This window comes from Dendrobates tinctorius, unplaced genomic scaffold (assembly GCF_039654945.1).
Source record: "Dendrobates tinctorius isolate UK_male_01 unplaced genomic scaffold, ASM3965494v1 ptg000129l, whole genome shotgun sequence".
Taxonomy (NCBI): domain Eukaryota; kingdom Metazoa; phylum Chordata; class Amphibia; order Anura; family Dendrobatidae; genus Dendrobates; species Dendrobates tinctorius.
In genome coordinates, this window is record NW_027361797.1 from 43,432,213 (window position 1) to 43,449,006 (window position 16,794).

At 45.3% G+C, this 16,794-nt stretch overlaps 1 protein-coding gene across 2 annotated transcripts in view; it reads right to left on the reverse strand.

Annotated features, from left to right (window-relative positions):
- LOC141047764 (acyl-coenzyme A synthetase ACSM3, mitochondrial-like) overlaps nucleotides 1-16,794 on the reverse strand; it is a 51,897-nt gene that overhangs the window by 22,331 nt on the left and 12,772 nt on the right. Inside the window, exons 2-9 of one of the 2 annotated variants that reach the window (XM_073543050.1) lie at nucleotides 6,383-6,606; nucleotides 6,069-6,279; nucleotides 4,587-4,791; nucleotides 4,351-4,494; nucleotides 3,665-3,821; nucleotides 2,910-2,989; nucleotides 1,763-1,886; nucleotides 1,424-1,504 (exon numbers count right to left, since the gene is read on the reverse strand). In XM_073543050.1, coding sequence (XP_073399151.1) covers nucleotides 1,424-1,504; nucleotides 1,763-1,886; nucleotides 2,910-2,989; nucleotides 3,665-3,821; nucleotides 4,351-4,494; nucleotides 4,587-4,791; nucleotides 6,069-6,279; nucleotides 6,383-6,586 — 1,206 coding nt within the window. In that variant the 5' untranslated portion in view covers nucleotides 6,587-6,606. The remainder of the gene's footprint in view (nucleotides 1-1,423; nucleotides 1,505-1,762; nucleotides 1,887-2,909; nucleotides 2,990-3,664; nucleotides 3,822-4,350; nucleotides 4,495-4,586; nucleotides 4,792-6,068; nucleotides 6,280-6,382; nucleotides 6,607-16,794) is intronic. The other variant, XM_073543051.1, reaches the window with a different exon arrangement.

Genomic DNA, 16,794 nt, shown 5'->3' on the forward strand with positions numbered 1-16,794 from the left:
AGAGTCTAAGAAAATTAGATACAGCGGTCTGTCAGTTATGGATCTCAATTCCCTCAGTATCCATGGATGAATGCCATCTGGGTTGCGGGATTTGTCAATGTTCAATTTGCTCAGACACAGGCGTACTTCTTCTTGTGTTAAACTAATTATATCAGGTGGTAAATATTGATTTTTGTCTTGTTGAATGATCCCTGGAACAGTTAGTTCATTGGTGAACACGGATGAAAAGTGCCTGTTTAATATCCCAGCCTTTTCTTTGTCCTCTATTATTATCTTATGATCGTCTTTAAAGGGATCTATACCATCTTTTTTTCCTTTTTGGCATTGATGTATTTATAATTTTTGGGGGGGATTTATTTTAATGTCACTAGCAATTTGTTTCTCTGAGGATAACTTTTGCTAGCTTTATTTCGTTTTTGTGTTTCTTACTTAGATCTTTATACACTTGAAATGCTATTTCTATATTCTCAGACTTCAGGATTTTGAATGCTCTTTGTTTTAGACTGATTAAACTTTGTAGTGTCTTATTTATCCATAATGGTTTCTTTTTATCCTGGACATTTCATTACCAGAGGGTATACATTTTCTACAGGATTCTAGTAGTATTTTCGTTAAACATGCCCCATTTATGGTCGGTGTCCCCAGTTACCATGAGAAGGTCCCAGTCTACATGATTAAGCTCTTCCCTTAAATTGTTGAAATCAGCTTTCCTAAAGTTCCAGGTTTTTGCATTTGCCCCTCCACCACCACTGTAGGACATTTTGCTCTATTGTTTTGTCTGCTAACAAGGAGTATTCTCCATTCTTATTCCACAGATTCTGCATAATTGTGCCTTTTGTCCCTACTCTGGTGGGGTATGTACTCATTAACTCTTCCTGTCACCTCTCACAATGTACTATAGTCAACAGCATATAATAGGAGATACTTATCTTTCACCACACAGGACCACTTACCTTCTTGGCTCTCCTTCTTTTGAACATAATGCAAATGACAGCAGTAAATAGGTATGTTTATCCTGTAGTTAATGAAGGATTCATGCTGATGTTATAGTTATCTTGGTCTTTTGGGCATTTATGCTCTCCTTTTTATAAACTCATGAATGTGCTATTAATGTCTGATATGTTACGGACATCATCTTCAATTTCTTCTGCGTCCCAGATACTCTGATTATTGTATATACTTCTGTTGTTTTGATTATTTCAATTATTTTTTGCAGTACTGTGATGAAGGTCAATGTGACTGAAACGTCTATACTGTATGTACTGTACATTAAAATCTACCTTTTCACTGGAAAATATATACAGTGTGTGCCAAGTTTCTATATTCATATGACTACGGACTAGGATCCTACTTGCTGCACCACCACTTATATAGCTGTGCTAAACGATTTTTGTATTGCACACTACCCTAGAGACATAAATACTTGGACGTCGTAGGCTGGAGAAGCCTTTCCCATAGAGCCTGGTTTTATCTTCATTCCTTTAAATGTTCCACATACCAGGACCTAGATAGTAACGTCTGTAGTTAGCTGCATGCAGTTGATATTTAAAACTAAATAGGGCCATATTCACACTTGTACATGTTGGATTGTGGGCTGGAGGCATAGTTCAATGAGATTGATATGTAAAACTATAAAGACTAGAAAAAAGCAACAGATTCAGAATACTGTAGTACCATTTTTGAATATTCTTAAGCATAGCACTAGTAACATAGAAAATGTACTTAGCTGCCTCTAATAAAGTTTTCTCCAGTTACAACTTACAGTCTCCGTTTGACCGTAGCCTTCATAAATGTCAAGCCCCGTGTTTGCTTTCCATTGCTCCATCACTTGAGGGTTGATGGGTTCCCCGCCACCCACACAATGTTTTAAGCTCTTGAATTTGTAGCTTTATGAATAAAGCAAAAATACATAAATCCATTATAATCAGCGCTGTAATAAGGAACCCAACCTTAAAAAGTATAGGAACATTCATTACATGGGTATGTGAGGACAGAGCTGCAAACTCCATTCAGCTGATTTTGTGTTAGAATGATGAATTTCCAATTTAACCCAATGGTTATTATTAAAATTGCTTCTTTTACAAATTATTTGATTCAATATTTCTCCAAGGCTGGGGAATAACCAAATACAACAACAGGTATTGATGTCATTGAGGGGCTGTGGTGCTACAGCCCGGTGAGAGAACCTGCTGTATAAGATGGCATCTCTAGAAAATCAACCTGATTTTGCCAAAGCTATGCAGACCTATTAATAGATTTCAAATAATGAAACATTAGCAAACTTTCAAATATAATAGTCACATAGTCTCTTGTTATGAGGCTTCCCATACTTGGTGTGGACCTATTTGGCTGCTACGGACTTGGTGTTGGGCTAAAACAGGGGCGCAAAGTCTAAGGGAATGCAGGTTCTTCACCTCAGAACTTCCACGAGGACATGTGGACTTTCCCACAGGGAATCCTCATGTTGTAGCCCCATGAGCAGTCAGTGTTAGCAATGGCTGACCTCAAGATGGACTAATCATGGCAAGAAAACAGTGGTACCATCTTCAGATGGGTTGATGTCAAAGAAATAGGCAGACAATAAGAAGAACACCTAAAGTCAGTAGAACATTGAGCAATGGGAGAAGACTCCCTAAGAAGACATTGGTGAAAGAACATACACTGAATGTGTAGGCTCCTTAAGAAAGCAAAAGTCAACACTCGTACATGTAGAGCATCAGCAAGAGACCCAGCAAGAGGGCAGCAGTGGATCCAACAGAAGAGCATCAGCAAGTAGGACTAGGGCAGTACCAGAGGGACACTAAGCAGCGGATGGTGGTGGGAGGGGGGAGGAACCATGACAATTCCGAGCATGAGCTTCAGAGACCGTTTTCAGATATTTCAATCAGTAGTAATCTATATGTACCTACCTTGCAAGGTTGCATAACACCAGCATACGATAGACGGTTGGAGGAGCGCGGAATGCAGTAACGGGGTAGTTGGCCAATGTCTGCATGAATAAAGAAAGTTTCCATTATACTGCTATTCAATTAATCATCTGCAAACTAATTAGTTTAGAATTTGATGACTTTTATTCAAATATATTATTTCTGTTCACACATAAGATTAATCAACTTAAAAAGTTAAGTAACTTTGTAGAAGGGCTGCGTTACGTCTGGGACTTATTCAATATTACAGTTCATGTTACAGTCCAAATCTGACGGACCTCAATCCAGCATAATCCGAAGACAACTAACGTACTGCCTAGGAGTTGTGGTAGCACTGAGATGAAAATATCATGTTTAGGTAAGTTAGTAGAGGGAGGAAGAACATAATTTTTTTCTTTACAAAAGATTTGCTTTCCGATAAAGCAAGAAAGAAGGTGTTCGAAACAGTGGACAGTCACACTGGTGTTTTGGCGTAGCGTGAGGGTGATGTCATGGGTAGAGGAGTTGTGAATTGTGAAGATGGACTGACAGCCAAATCTGCTGAGAGTTTGTCTAATAGAGGTAGTGTATAGAGCAGATGGCAGATGAACACTACAACATCATCTTTGGGGAGAGTCAGGGACCTTTCTAGACATTAGCCATTCTCCAGTCCAAACACTAGCATTTTTATAGAATTTCGGGTGCTTTGTGATATTTTTTCTTCCTCTCTATAATAACGACTTGCGATCTGAACTTACTTCCAGCATTACAGTAGGATCAAATCGAGGCATGTAATGAGCAAACACACACGAGCCTTGGATCCAAGGAGAAAAAACACAGCTCCATGCAGACTTTGCCCAACCCGTGTCTGATGTATTCCAAAACACGTCGGAAGGAATTAAATCTAACCAATACCTGTATGGGAGAAATAGGTACAAAATGATTTTGTAAATTCACTGTATATTTTTGCATATGTTTTGGGGAGCCATCAGAGACCTGCTGTTAGAACCCAGTACATATACACTTTAATCCTTTGAATGGTGATATAACATTGCTCATGGGGCCAGGGTTGCCAATCATTAATAATCAGGAAAAACAGAACTTTACAAAAGTAGATCAGAAACAATCTGATCATTTTTACCAAGATCACCTTGGTCCTACCAAGCTTAGCTGGCCCTGGCATCTGCCCAAATGGTGCTTGATGTTGACCCTACTTTGGACATTGCAGTTGAGGACAATTTATTGCCTTTGCAATTAATTAAAAACGTATTTTTAATGACACTTTCCCTAATTTTTTGCCAGACACAGCTCAGTTCCGTTCTTGGTCTGGGCTGTAGTACCAGGTAGAAAATGTATTTGATATTCAGTCCCTCACCGATCGAAAGAATAATTCATCAACTAATTGTCCCTGAACATCCTTACAATTTCTTGCATATTTACTTACCTTCCATTTACAGTCATTCCTAGCCCATAGCTGCAGTGACTATGTTCTGTCATTTTTGGAGAACCTGTTGTCCCACAAGTAAAGTATATGGTCATCGGATCTGTACTCCTTGTCCTCACACACATGTGCTTGTCACTGACCGCCCTTAAATAAGTGTCAATATATATCATTAAATTACAATTCATTACATGATTCTTGTTGACTGTATCATTACAAACCAATAGGATGGGACATACGTATAGAGATCTTGAAAATTCAGCCACCCTTCTCTCCTTCCGGCCACGGTCATTTTGGCTTTTAGTGATGGAGCTTGGGATAAGATGGTGTCTACAGTTGGGGCCAGTTCTTGGCTTGTGATAATGCACCTTGCTTCTGATGTTTGTAACCTGTGCAGAATATCCTTTGCTGTAAGTTGTGTTGTCCCAGGGATTAGAACTAAACCTGTGATGTAATGGAAACTTTAGATGAAACTTGTTACAATGATTTTACATTTTATGTTTGACGAGGGTAACAGAGAAAAAAATGTCTTGAGAAGCAAAGACTTTTGCTTTCAAGTTCCAGGACAAAAGCAAGCAAAATTTGTAATTGGCCTCGAAAACATCCATTTTTATTAATAGTATGGTTGTCCTCTTTGGACACCCTCAGAGACTGGGTGCAAAAGTAAAAACTTCCTAGGGCCAGAACACTTAGCATAGGCAGACACAATAAAATGAAATGTGCCTGTATCATTTCTTGTGGGGGCTATCGTATAACCTTGACACCATAGTGTATTTTTTTATTTTTACATCATTCACAGTTTCAGTGACTTTTGAATTAAGGCTCAACTTTTGGAGAAGCTTTGAGGATGGTGAGATCCTGGTTGCACCAAATATTAAAACGATTGACTTGAAACATTATAGCTTTACTCTTTAGACCATCCTGATTGCTCTCCTGGGTCATGAATGCTCCACAGTTCACTGTATGTGGCACATGTAACTTACACCATCTTACAAAGCAAGTTGCACCAAATGTCTCTGTCTTTCTCCAATACACAACTACCCATGGTTCTGTAAGGGACTGTACACCCATTAATCAGGGTCTTAGCAGTAAGATTAGCTTCCAGCTCTCGTCATTTGAATTCTAGTAATCAATTTTCTTCTGTTATTAACCCAACTCATTATATGACTCTGTTTACCTGTCGGATGCCCACCATGACATTCTTTCTGGTCACCATTGGGATTTTAATCTTCTTGCTCTGACCATCTGCCTATCCATCCAATATTTCTGTTTTCTTGTTAGCGTGTTTTGGAGAATTCTGTCATTGAAAGTATCAACCATTGCTAACACTGACTTCACTGGGGTGGTGACCAAGGGATTCACTACAGAAAAGTTCACACTTCCTTTTCGGTGTTAAGGGTGAACAATGGACAATCCTTTAATCTCCACTCCATGGTTTAGCCCTACATCGATATACATAATGTACATGTCAAGACCTCCATGTGGTAGATAAACCGGCTGTAGTCAGATCCCTTTTTTTTTTAAGCAATGCCACTTCTATTCCCATTCCTCAAGTCTCCACTTTTTGTTCCCCATGAAAAAAAAAATGGTATGATAACATTGGTTTTCTTGAGATTTTGGGTGGCTTCACCTGGGCTCAAGAGCATTGCCAAGTCTTCTCAAAATTTGGGACATCTCATCTTATTCTGAATGTCTCTAAATATGCCGTTAAGACAACTTACCAGCTCTAATGCACGCGACATTAAACAGCCACCACTCCGGTATCCGAGGGAGAATCACAATAACGTTGTCTCCTGGTTTTAAGTCACAAGCATCAGACAGTAAATTGGCCACTTTCCTGGAGTGAAAGCCCAACTCATCAAAGCTCCATTTCACCTCTTTTCCTTCACCATCTATCCACCACAGAGCAGGATTGGGATTTCTACTGCCATCCTGGGAAAAGACCATCACTTTTACTACTATATATCATTATATTTCAAAATCCTGTACCATATGCATCACCGCATGGCCTGGAGAAGGGATCGTAAACTATTACCTTATCAGCAGCCGTCCATTTGTCTAAGATATCACTTGCAAAGTTGAAGTATTCTGGTAGATCCAGTTTGTAAGTCGACTTAATAGCTTCATAATCGGCAAAATTCTTAGGGGCAGAAAACTTATGGCTCTTGCTGATTAATCTAGAGCAGACCCTTGGGGTAATATGGCAGGTGAAGCCTTTGACTTTAAGAAACATTTTCATGGCAGACACAGAAATGGTCCCTGTAGAAGAAGAATTTGAAATAACCTGGATTTGAGTGAGGTAAGAATATGTTTGTGTGCTAGGAAAAAAAAAAAAATGTGTGGAACTTCCACAGAATATACACGCCAACTCTTCCAGAAAATCTGAGAGGTTCCAGAAATAGGGGAGACCTCCAGGACTCCTGAAGAAGCTTGAAAATCTCAGCGCCACCTAAACCCCTTGGAAACCTCCAGAAATTAGAGTTTCTGGAAGGCTTCCTGTTCCTGACACCAAATTGCGTCATCATTAGACAGAGAACCCCAGTGCTCAGTTCTGCTTTGGAGGTGGTGTGGAGGGCAAAGACTTTGAAAAGGAGTCACCCATTGAAAAATCTGCCCACGAATACCATGTTTAATTAACTCTTGGAGAGCCAACCTAAAGAAGATCAGGGAAGCATATAGCCATAAAATAACATAGCTTTATTGGAGTCAATACAGAAAAGACAGACAATTATTAAAAAGGAGATAAATATCCAACAGGATACCAGAAAGTACATATGCAGTACATACAGTATTGCGCCTAATGCTACAAAGGGAGAGGCACACTCAGGAGTCTCAAAAATTATATATAATGAACTTAGTGTACAAAGTGAAAAAGGACACCAGTATAGATATAATACTTATGGTATACATACTACATGGAACACCACTGATGGCTCTGTATCTTAGCAATGCTATCTCTGCAAGATTCAAATATATGAATACAATGGTTAAATTTGCATCTGTAAGGGTAAGTACCCAACAAAGGACAATAGTGTCCAGTATTATAATGAGCCCAAGGCTAGGGGTAGTAAAAAGATTATTAAACCATTGCTAGGTATAGATCCAAGCAGAGATCTCAATATAAAGTGCACAGCGTTGGTATCATCATACATGGATTGAATTACATCTATAAGGGTAAATACCCAGCAGGGGACAATAGTGTCCAATGTTGTAATAAACCCAAGGCTATGGATAGTAAAAAGAAAAAAAAAAAATATTTAGCCATTACTGGGTATAGGTTCAAGCAAAAATCCCAATATAAAGTGCACAGCGTTGGTATCATCATATGAGAGACTAATAGCACCAAAATCTATGACAAAGATTAAGTATGCATATCATGGGGTGATCAGCACACTCAAATATCAGCACCAGTGCCTAAGTAAGTAATCATGAGGCTACTACAGTGTGCTGCTGTCATTCCCCAAGTGGGATTTTTGCTTGAACCTATACCCAGTAATGGCTAAATAAAATTTTTTTTTACTATCCATAGCCTTGGGTTTATTACAACATTGGACACCAGGGCCGGACTGGGACTAAAATTCAGCCCTGGCATTTGAAGTTACACAGGCCTACTAGTCACATGGTGACTATATAATATCTTTGTACACTTGTAGTTTACAAGAAGTGAGGAGATTAACACGACTATATAACATGTAGTCATAGCTGTGCTCAGTATTTCAGCTCAGTCCTATTTATTGCTTTTAGGTACAGTACTCCTCCCAAATCTCTGTCCCCTTTTGTATGCATGATTACAGAATTCCTGGCAGAACTGCTCTCTATTGGGCAACCAGACCCCCTGGTCATAGCTGCCCCTATCATACCTCCCAACTTTTGAAGAAGGGAAAGACGGACAAAGACTGCGGCGCGCGCAGCGCTGCAAATTTTCGGCCACGCCCAGCCACACCCATTTCACAACTAGTCACACCCATGTCCACACCTAATCGCACCCATTTAGCACTGCTGATCACACTGACTGGCACTAAGGAAGAAAGAAAACAGAGAGAGAGAGAAAAAACAAAACAGAGAGAGCGAGAAAGAAAGGGGAAAGAATGAAAGAACAGAGAGAGAAAGAAAGAACAGAGAGAGAAAGAAAAAGAGAGAAAGAAAAAGAGAGAAAGAAATAAAGAAAGATTCTATAAAGATACTATAGCAGCCCGGCTCCCATTGTAGTGCCCACCTGAGCCTCCCGGTGCAGGACCTATCATGATCCGCTCACATGGCCGACATCCCCGATTCCAAGGCGATCCTGCTGTCTGCGCTGTCGGAGGAGGACACGGTGATGGATCTGAGGCATTCCTGGTTCCGTCACAATCTCCTCAAGAAATTATCTCATTTCCGGTCAGCTTCCAGCACATCACTTCAGGTGGAACGTCATGTGTGTGTTTTAAAATGCTCCTCGGGGCTCCGCCGTGTACTCCTGTGTCCGTGGGAAAAGCCCGCTTTGTATGCTTTGTACACACTTGGCTCCTCTCCGTACATCCCGTACACATATGGCTCCACTCCATACACACACGGCTCCACTCCGTCCACCTCGTACACGTGTGGCTCCGCTCCGTACACCTCGTACACGCGCAGCTCCTCTCCGTACACCTCGTACACGCGGCTCCGCTCCGTACACCTCGTACACGCGGCTCCGCTCCGTACACCTCGTACACACGCGGCTCCGCTCCGTAAACCTCGTGCACACACGGCTCCGCTCCGTACACCTCGTGCACACACGGCTCCGCTCCGTACACCTCGTGCACACGCGGCTCCTCTCCGTACACCTCGTGCACACACGGCTCCGCTCCGTACACCTCGTACACACACGGCTCCGCTCCGTACACCTCGTACACACGGCTCCGCTCCGTACACCTCGTGCACACGCGGCTCCTCTCCGTACACCTCGTACACACACGGCTCCGCTCCGTACACCTCGTGCACACACGGCTCCGCTCCGTACACCTCGTACACACGGCTCCGCTCCGTACACCTCGCACACACATGGCTCTGCTCCGTACATCTCGTACACACGGCTCCGCTCCGTCCACCTCGTACACACGCGGCTCCTCTCCGTCCACCTCGTACACACGCGGCTCCTCTCCGTACACCTCGTACACACGGCTCCGCTCCGTACACCTCGTACACACGGCTCCGCTCCGTACACCTCGTACACACGGCTCCGCTCCGTACACCTCGCACACACATGGCTCTGCTCCGTACATCTCGTACACACGGCTCCGCTCCGTCCACCTCGTACACACGCGGCTCCTCTCCGTACACCTCTTACACACACGGCTCCGCTCCGTACACCTCTTACACACACGGCTCCGCTCCGTACACCTCGTACACACGGCTCCGCTCCGTACACCTCGTACACACATGGCTCTGCTCCGTACATCTCGTACACACGGCTCCGCTCCGTACACCTCGTACACACATGGCTCTGCTCCGTCCACCTCGTACACACGCGGCTCCTCTCCGTCCACCTCGTACACACGCGGCTCCTCTCCGTACACCTCGTACACACGGCTCCGCTCCGTACACCTCGTACACACGGCTCCGCTCCGTACACCTCGTACACACGGCTCCGCTCCGTACACCTCGCACACACATGGCTCTGCTCCGTACATCTCGTACACACGGCTCCGCTCCGTCCACCTCGTACACACGCGGCTCCTCTCCGTACACCTCTTACACACACGGCTCCGCTCCGTACACCTCTTACACACACGGCTCCGCTCCGTACACCTCGTACACACGGCTCCGCTCCGTACACCTCGTACACACGGCTCCGCTCCGTACACCTCGTACACACACAGCTCTGCTACATCCACACTGTAAATCCTGACCCCACACATACTTACCTCAACCAGCACCATGACAACAGCAAAGCAGAGTCTTGCAGACGGTAGAGGAAAGGCTGAGCGCACAGGACCTGTGATGAGGTCACAGGAGGGGCGGAGTCAGGGGGTGACATGATCGGGGGTCTGGACAAAGGCTCCTGATCATGTGACCCCCCTGACTCCTCCCCTCCTGTGACCTCATCACAGGTCCTGCGAACAGAGCGAGCAGGCAAGCGAGTGCGACGCTGTGAGTGGCTGCGGGGGGGAGGGGGTCTCATGCTAAGGCGAGGATGGGGTGCGAGGGGGGCGTGGCGGCTTATCTCCCTGCAGTGCGGGAGGAACTTGAAACTATCACCCCTGTGCCCGCAGAGGGCCGGCGGCAGGAGCAACAGTGGCCGCAGCAGCTGGCAAGCGGCCCACGTGACAGCGGCCCAGCGGGAAAATGCCCGGTTGGTTATATTGCCAATCCGGGCCTGTTGGACACTATTGTCCCCTGCTGGGTATTTACCCTTATAGATGTAATTCAATCCATGTATGATGATACCAACGCTGTGCACTTTATATTGAGATCTCTGCTTGGATCTATACCTAGCAATGGTTTAATAATCTTTTTACTACACTAGCCTTGGGCTCATTATAATACTGGACACTATTGTCCTTTGTTGGGTACTTACCCTTACAGATGCAAATTTAACCATTGTATTCATATATTTGAATCTTGCAGAGATAGCATTGCTAAGATACAGAGCCATCAGTGGTGTTCCATGTAGTATGTATACCATAAGTATTATATCTATACTGGTGTCCTTTTTCACTTTGAACACTTAGTTCATTATATATAATTTTTGACACTCCTGAGTGTGCCTCTCCCTTTGTAGCATTAGGCGCAATACTGTATGTACTGCATATGTACTTTCTGGTATCCTATTGGATATTTATCTCCTTTTTAATAATTGTCTGTCTTTTCTGTATTGACTCCAATAAAGCTATGATATTTTATGGCTATGTGCTTCCCTGATCTTTTTTGGATGATATGTTTATTAGGAAGTGCCATTTTTCTAGGCCCAATTTGTTGAATATATTTTGAATTTGTTCCCTGTACTTTGTTACACTGGTGTGTGGCCAGTATGGACACAAAAGCTAGAGACCAAAGCTGGCTTACCTCTATGGATACGGTTTTTAATGGAGATATTATATCCAATGTTTCTATGGAAGGGGGGCAAAAGTCAGACCTCAAAAGCTCTATGAAGGCCATGTTAAAGAAAAGAACCAGGATGTGGTGGACTAAAGCCTCGCTAGAGAGCTATTTGGTCAAGAGTCTTATCCCCAGTGGCGCAGCAACTGTTTGTGGCGCCCGGGGGTTTAAAATTTCACAGGGTTTATTACTCCATAAACCATAGACAGCACATAAACAGTCCTTAGCTGGGCTGTGTTCCCTCAGGTCCTGTGCACACAGGCCAGGGCAATGTCCAGAGCAGCGCTCTATCTGCAGCCGCAGACACAGGAAGGCTTCTCCTTCCTTGGAACCCAGATCACTTTCTGTAGTGTCCCAGCTGGACACATTGAAGTCTGCCAGACTCCCTCACAGTCTCTCTCTCACATGTGCCAAACACCTCAATTACATAGCCCTGTAACCACACCCATAGGTGAGGTATGGATCACATGAGCTGGTCACATGGTCAGGACTTCACCACAGGTCCTGAACATACACACATCGTCAGGCAAAACGGAGTACAGTCCGCACCCAGTGCACTAAATGACATCTTTAGTGCTCATGTACACTATAGGCAAAATACTCCAGGTTGCATCCAGGGAGCATCCCTCCATGTGACATATCTCCCATTAACCACGCGATCACCTGTCACACCACAATATAGATAGATAGATAGATAGATATTATATAGCCACACACACACACACATACATACATGTATATATATATTACATAGTCTCCTTTATTATGTATATTGCTGTCCCTTACACAGTTCCCTCTCTTATGTACAGTACCTTCCCTTACATATTGGATTATATAGAGCCCTGTTATTTATTACATACCGTCCTGTCTTGTTGGCTGTATAATGCAATGATGGCTGATGGAGCATGGGAAAGCTTCCTTTCTAATGGAGGAGCTGATGGACTGGTAGTTTGGTCACCGGCTGCTCCATCAGCAGTCATTTTATATCTAACAAGAGAGGGGACTATGTAATAAAAGAGGGCACTGTAAATAACAAAATTAACAAGAATACACTATGTAAGAGACAGCACTATACATAACAGCAGAGGAAGCTATATAATAAGGGATGGCATCATATATAGAGAGGATGATACGTAATAAGGGATGGTGTTATACATAATAAAAGAGGAAACTATGTAACTAAGGATGGTGTTATACAGAATTAGTGAGTACACTATATACTAAGGGACTGTGTTAGATATAATAAGCGATAATGTCTTCCTCCACCTCCCCCTGTTCCTAAAGGGCCTGTCACACTAAGCGATATCGCTAGCAATATCGCTATAACTTGTGATGTTATAGCGATATTGCTAGCGATATCGCTGTGTCTGATACTTACCTACGACCGGCTCCCCCGTTGGTTATCGCTGATCGCGCGAGAACATCCTGGACTGTTTCTCGTCGTCAGCTTCCTGCGGCGCTTCCAGTGGAGAGACGAGCGACAAGCACGGAGCCGGGCGGGAGTACGCAGGATCGCCTAGTGTGACAGGTAAGTAGCGACCCCCGTCCCCAGCGATGTCGCTGGTGAGATCTGCCTGTGTGGCAGCTCACTAGCGACCACTTAGCGATGTACCAGCGATCCTGACCGCGTCATATCGCTGATCGTGATCGCTGGTACATCGCTAAGTGTGACAGTACCTTAAGGCCATTATAAGTCAGTCCCCCTTCCTCCCATCCCAATCCCCCACACCCCTCATTGTCCTCCTCCCCTCGCATGCATCCCATTACTGTCCTCTACCCCACCCCATCATTGCCCTCTTCACCACCTCCATCATTTTCTTCTCCTCCACCACTATCTTTGCCCATTCCACCACCTCCATCATTTCCTCCTCTTCCACCACCCCCATTTATTGACCTTTCCACCACCACCATCATTGCATTCTCCCCCACCACCCCATCATTGCCCTCTCCATCACCCCCATCATTGCCTTCTCCTTCACCCCATCACTGCCTTTTAGACCATCACTCCCATCATTGCCTGCTCCATCACCCCATCATTGTCTTCTCCCCATCACTCCCATCATTGCCTTCTCCATCACCCCATCACTGCCTTCTCCCTATCACTCCCATCATTGCCTGCGCCATCACCCCCATCATTGTCGGCTCCATCACCCCCATCACTCCCATCATTGCCTTCTCTGCATCACCCCCATCATGGTCTCCTCCCATTACCCCCACATGGCCTTCTCCCATTACTCCCTCAAGGCCTTCTCCCATTACTCCCTCAAGGCCTTCTCCCATTACCCCCTCAATGCCTTCTCCCATTACCCCCTCAAGGCCTTCTCCCATTACCCCATCATGAGCTTCTCCCATTACCCCCATCATGAGCTTCTCCCATTACCCCCATCATGGCCTTCTCCCGTCACCCCAGGCATCATGGCCTTCTCTCCCCATCACGATCTTCTCATGTCCCCATCTCCTCCAGGGCCAGGCTAACCTACAGACAGACATACACACACACACACAGACAGACATACACACAGACAGACATACACACACACAGACAGACACAGACAGACATACACACATACATACTGTATACATACAAACACAGACATACACACGGACACATACATACACACAGACAGGCATATATACACACACAGACATACACACAGACAGACATACTACATACACACATACACCACCTCTCTCCTCTCACCTGTCCGCAGCATCGCCCGCGCTTCCTCGCTCACACAGCAGCGGCCGCTGAATGATGACGTCATTCAGCGGTGCTCCTCTGTGTCAAACAGGAAGCACGGCCTCCAGGCAGGAAGCAGGACTGGTCCCTGCAGCTCCGCTCCTGCTATTCCGTCTTGCAGGCAGCGGAGCTGCTGTGATTGCTCCCTGCCCGCCGCTGCACTGCACTATGCCTCCGCGCTTCTCCCACATGGTGGAATTGCTGCTGCTGCCGCGCCGCCCCCACACACTTGCCGCCTAGGGCGGACCACCCCCCACGCTACGCCACTGCTTATCCCTAGAGGATTAAGGGTCAGGATCATGCCATCATACCCTGTGAAGGATTCCACATTTAGAACGAGGTGGGAAGATACCTGCAATATATGTTCAAGGTCCCTCATTGAATTACTGATTGGTAACAATAAAAAAAAGTCTGGATAAACTAGACTCTGATATTGAACAAACCAGAGTCAAGTTACTTGAGAAACTATCAGGATCAGAAGTGGAAACATTTAATAAAGAGATAGATTCCCAACTCAATATATGGGAAAAAGAGGTGAAAGACACAAAGGCTAAGAAATTCCAGAGGGATTTAAATGATTTTAAAAATGGACTGGACTGATCTACAGGTGGCAAGCAGCCACAAGAGACGGCTTGGACATCACTAGATCGTCCTCAGTATCCTCTATTCCATCTAGAGAGGATGAAAATAAGTCCAGTAATCGTGTGCACAATCTAAGGAAAAATATTATCAAAAGAAGACATGACTACTATAGAAAAGGGGACAAAAGGATGGATGCACCAACATCCTCTAGACTTCAGGTAATAAATGTATCTGAGTTAAAATTGACCCAACCGCAAATAGAGGTTCTTAAGCCCCCGTCACACATAGCGAGATCGCTGCTGAGTCACAAGTTTTGTGACGCAACAGAGATCTCACCAGCGAGATCGCTGTGTGTGACAGCGATCAGCGACCGGCCCCCCTGCCGGTTATCGCTGATCGCTGTGGAAATGTCTGGATATTTCTGGGGTCGCTGGTCTCCCGCTGGCCAGCACGCATCGCTGCGTGTGACAGGCGGGATTCCAGCGAGCAGGAGCTGGTAACCAAGGTACACATCGGGTCTCTAAGAGGGCGCGCGGCGCCTAGAAACCTGATGTGTACCTTAGTTACCAGCGCGCTGATGCAGGGAGCTGGTAACCAAGGAAAACATCGGGTTTCTAAGTGCCGCGCGCCAATTAGAAACCCGATGTGTACCTTGGTTACCAGCTCCCTGCATCAGCGCGCTGGTAACTAAGCGACGTGCGTCGCTTGTTACCCACGTATCGCTGGTCCTGATTGCTGGTGAAGCTGCCTGTTTGACAAGATGATATCGTTGTCGGGATCACCAACAGCCCCATTTACCTGTTTCACAGCGATAAAAGATCTTCATTTGTTTGCACACAAACTAATACTTAAAAAATTGCATGAGAAGAATAGGAATGGAGATGAGTGGAACACTAAAGAACTGGGTGCTATATCCATCTTAGAGGAATTGAATGAGGAATGTGAAGGACCTACCAACAGGGGTAAGTTCAAGCCCCCTGTACCCAAAAAATTCCCCCCTCTCATATTCCAATGTTGAACCTTTTGTCAGACTGGTTACTGATGAGTTTGAAAAAATCCCAAGACACATTACCCACAGCAATCTCTCCTTTGTCCAAAGGAAAGCACTCAAGGAACTGAGCAACCTCAAAGAGGTGGTGATAAACCCGCGGACAAAGAGGGGAATGTAGTGGTATGGCCTACTATACTATATGAGAGGGAAGCCTTGACACAGTTAAGGGATAGCAGTTGCTACCAAAAGATAACTTTTAACCCCACTTAAGCATATCAGCAATAAATTAGGTTGATTTTGGAGCAGGCCTTTCTGGATGGTATTGTAACGTCCGTCTGCGGTTCTGGGCTGCAGCCAGGCAACACCCCGAGAAACACTGATACCCTTTACCCCTATACAGGGATCTGGATTTACAACAGAGCCCAGGAGGTACTGTCTGAATATGAGCAGCGGCCAGAGCAGGACGGTCGTCAGAGGGAAGTATGAAAAACGGCAGGCAATAGCAGAGTCAAATTCAGGCCAAGGTCAGAGTCAAAAACCAGGAGGGCAGCAGAGGTACAGAATCGTTAGGAAGTAGCAGAGTCAGAATATCCAGGCCAAGGTCACAAACCAGGAGAGTAGCAGAAGTACAAAATCGTCAGGCAATAGAGGGGTCAGAAATCCAAGCTGGGGTCAGAGTCAAACAGAAATCAACCACTAAGTAGCACACAGGGGAACCAAGAATATATCCGGCGGCTTGCAAGCCCAGTCCCAAGGTATTTGAGGGATCAGGTCATCCCTCACAGGCTCCCGGGCTGATGATGTCATCAGGACCGCCCCCAGGACCGACCTGATGATGCACCAACCCCTTCATGACTGACAGAGGAGCGGAGTCTGCGTCCACTAGATGTCTGCGCAGAAGCCCTTTCACTGTTGCCGCCATCACTCGGGCACGAGCCACGGCGCCTTCTAGTGGCTGAGGGCGGAACAGCAGGCCCCCCGAGTTCGACAGCGACATGTCAGTCCGGCGCCTCCTGGCGGCCGAGGCCTGGACAGCAGGCCCCGAGCCCGAGGGCGGTGTGACAGTCCGTCGCCT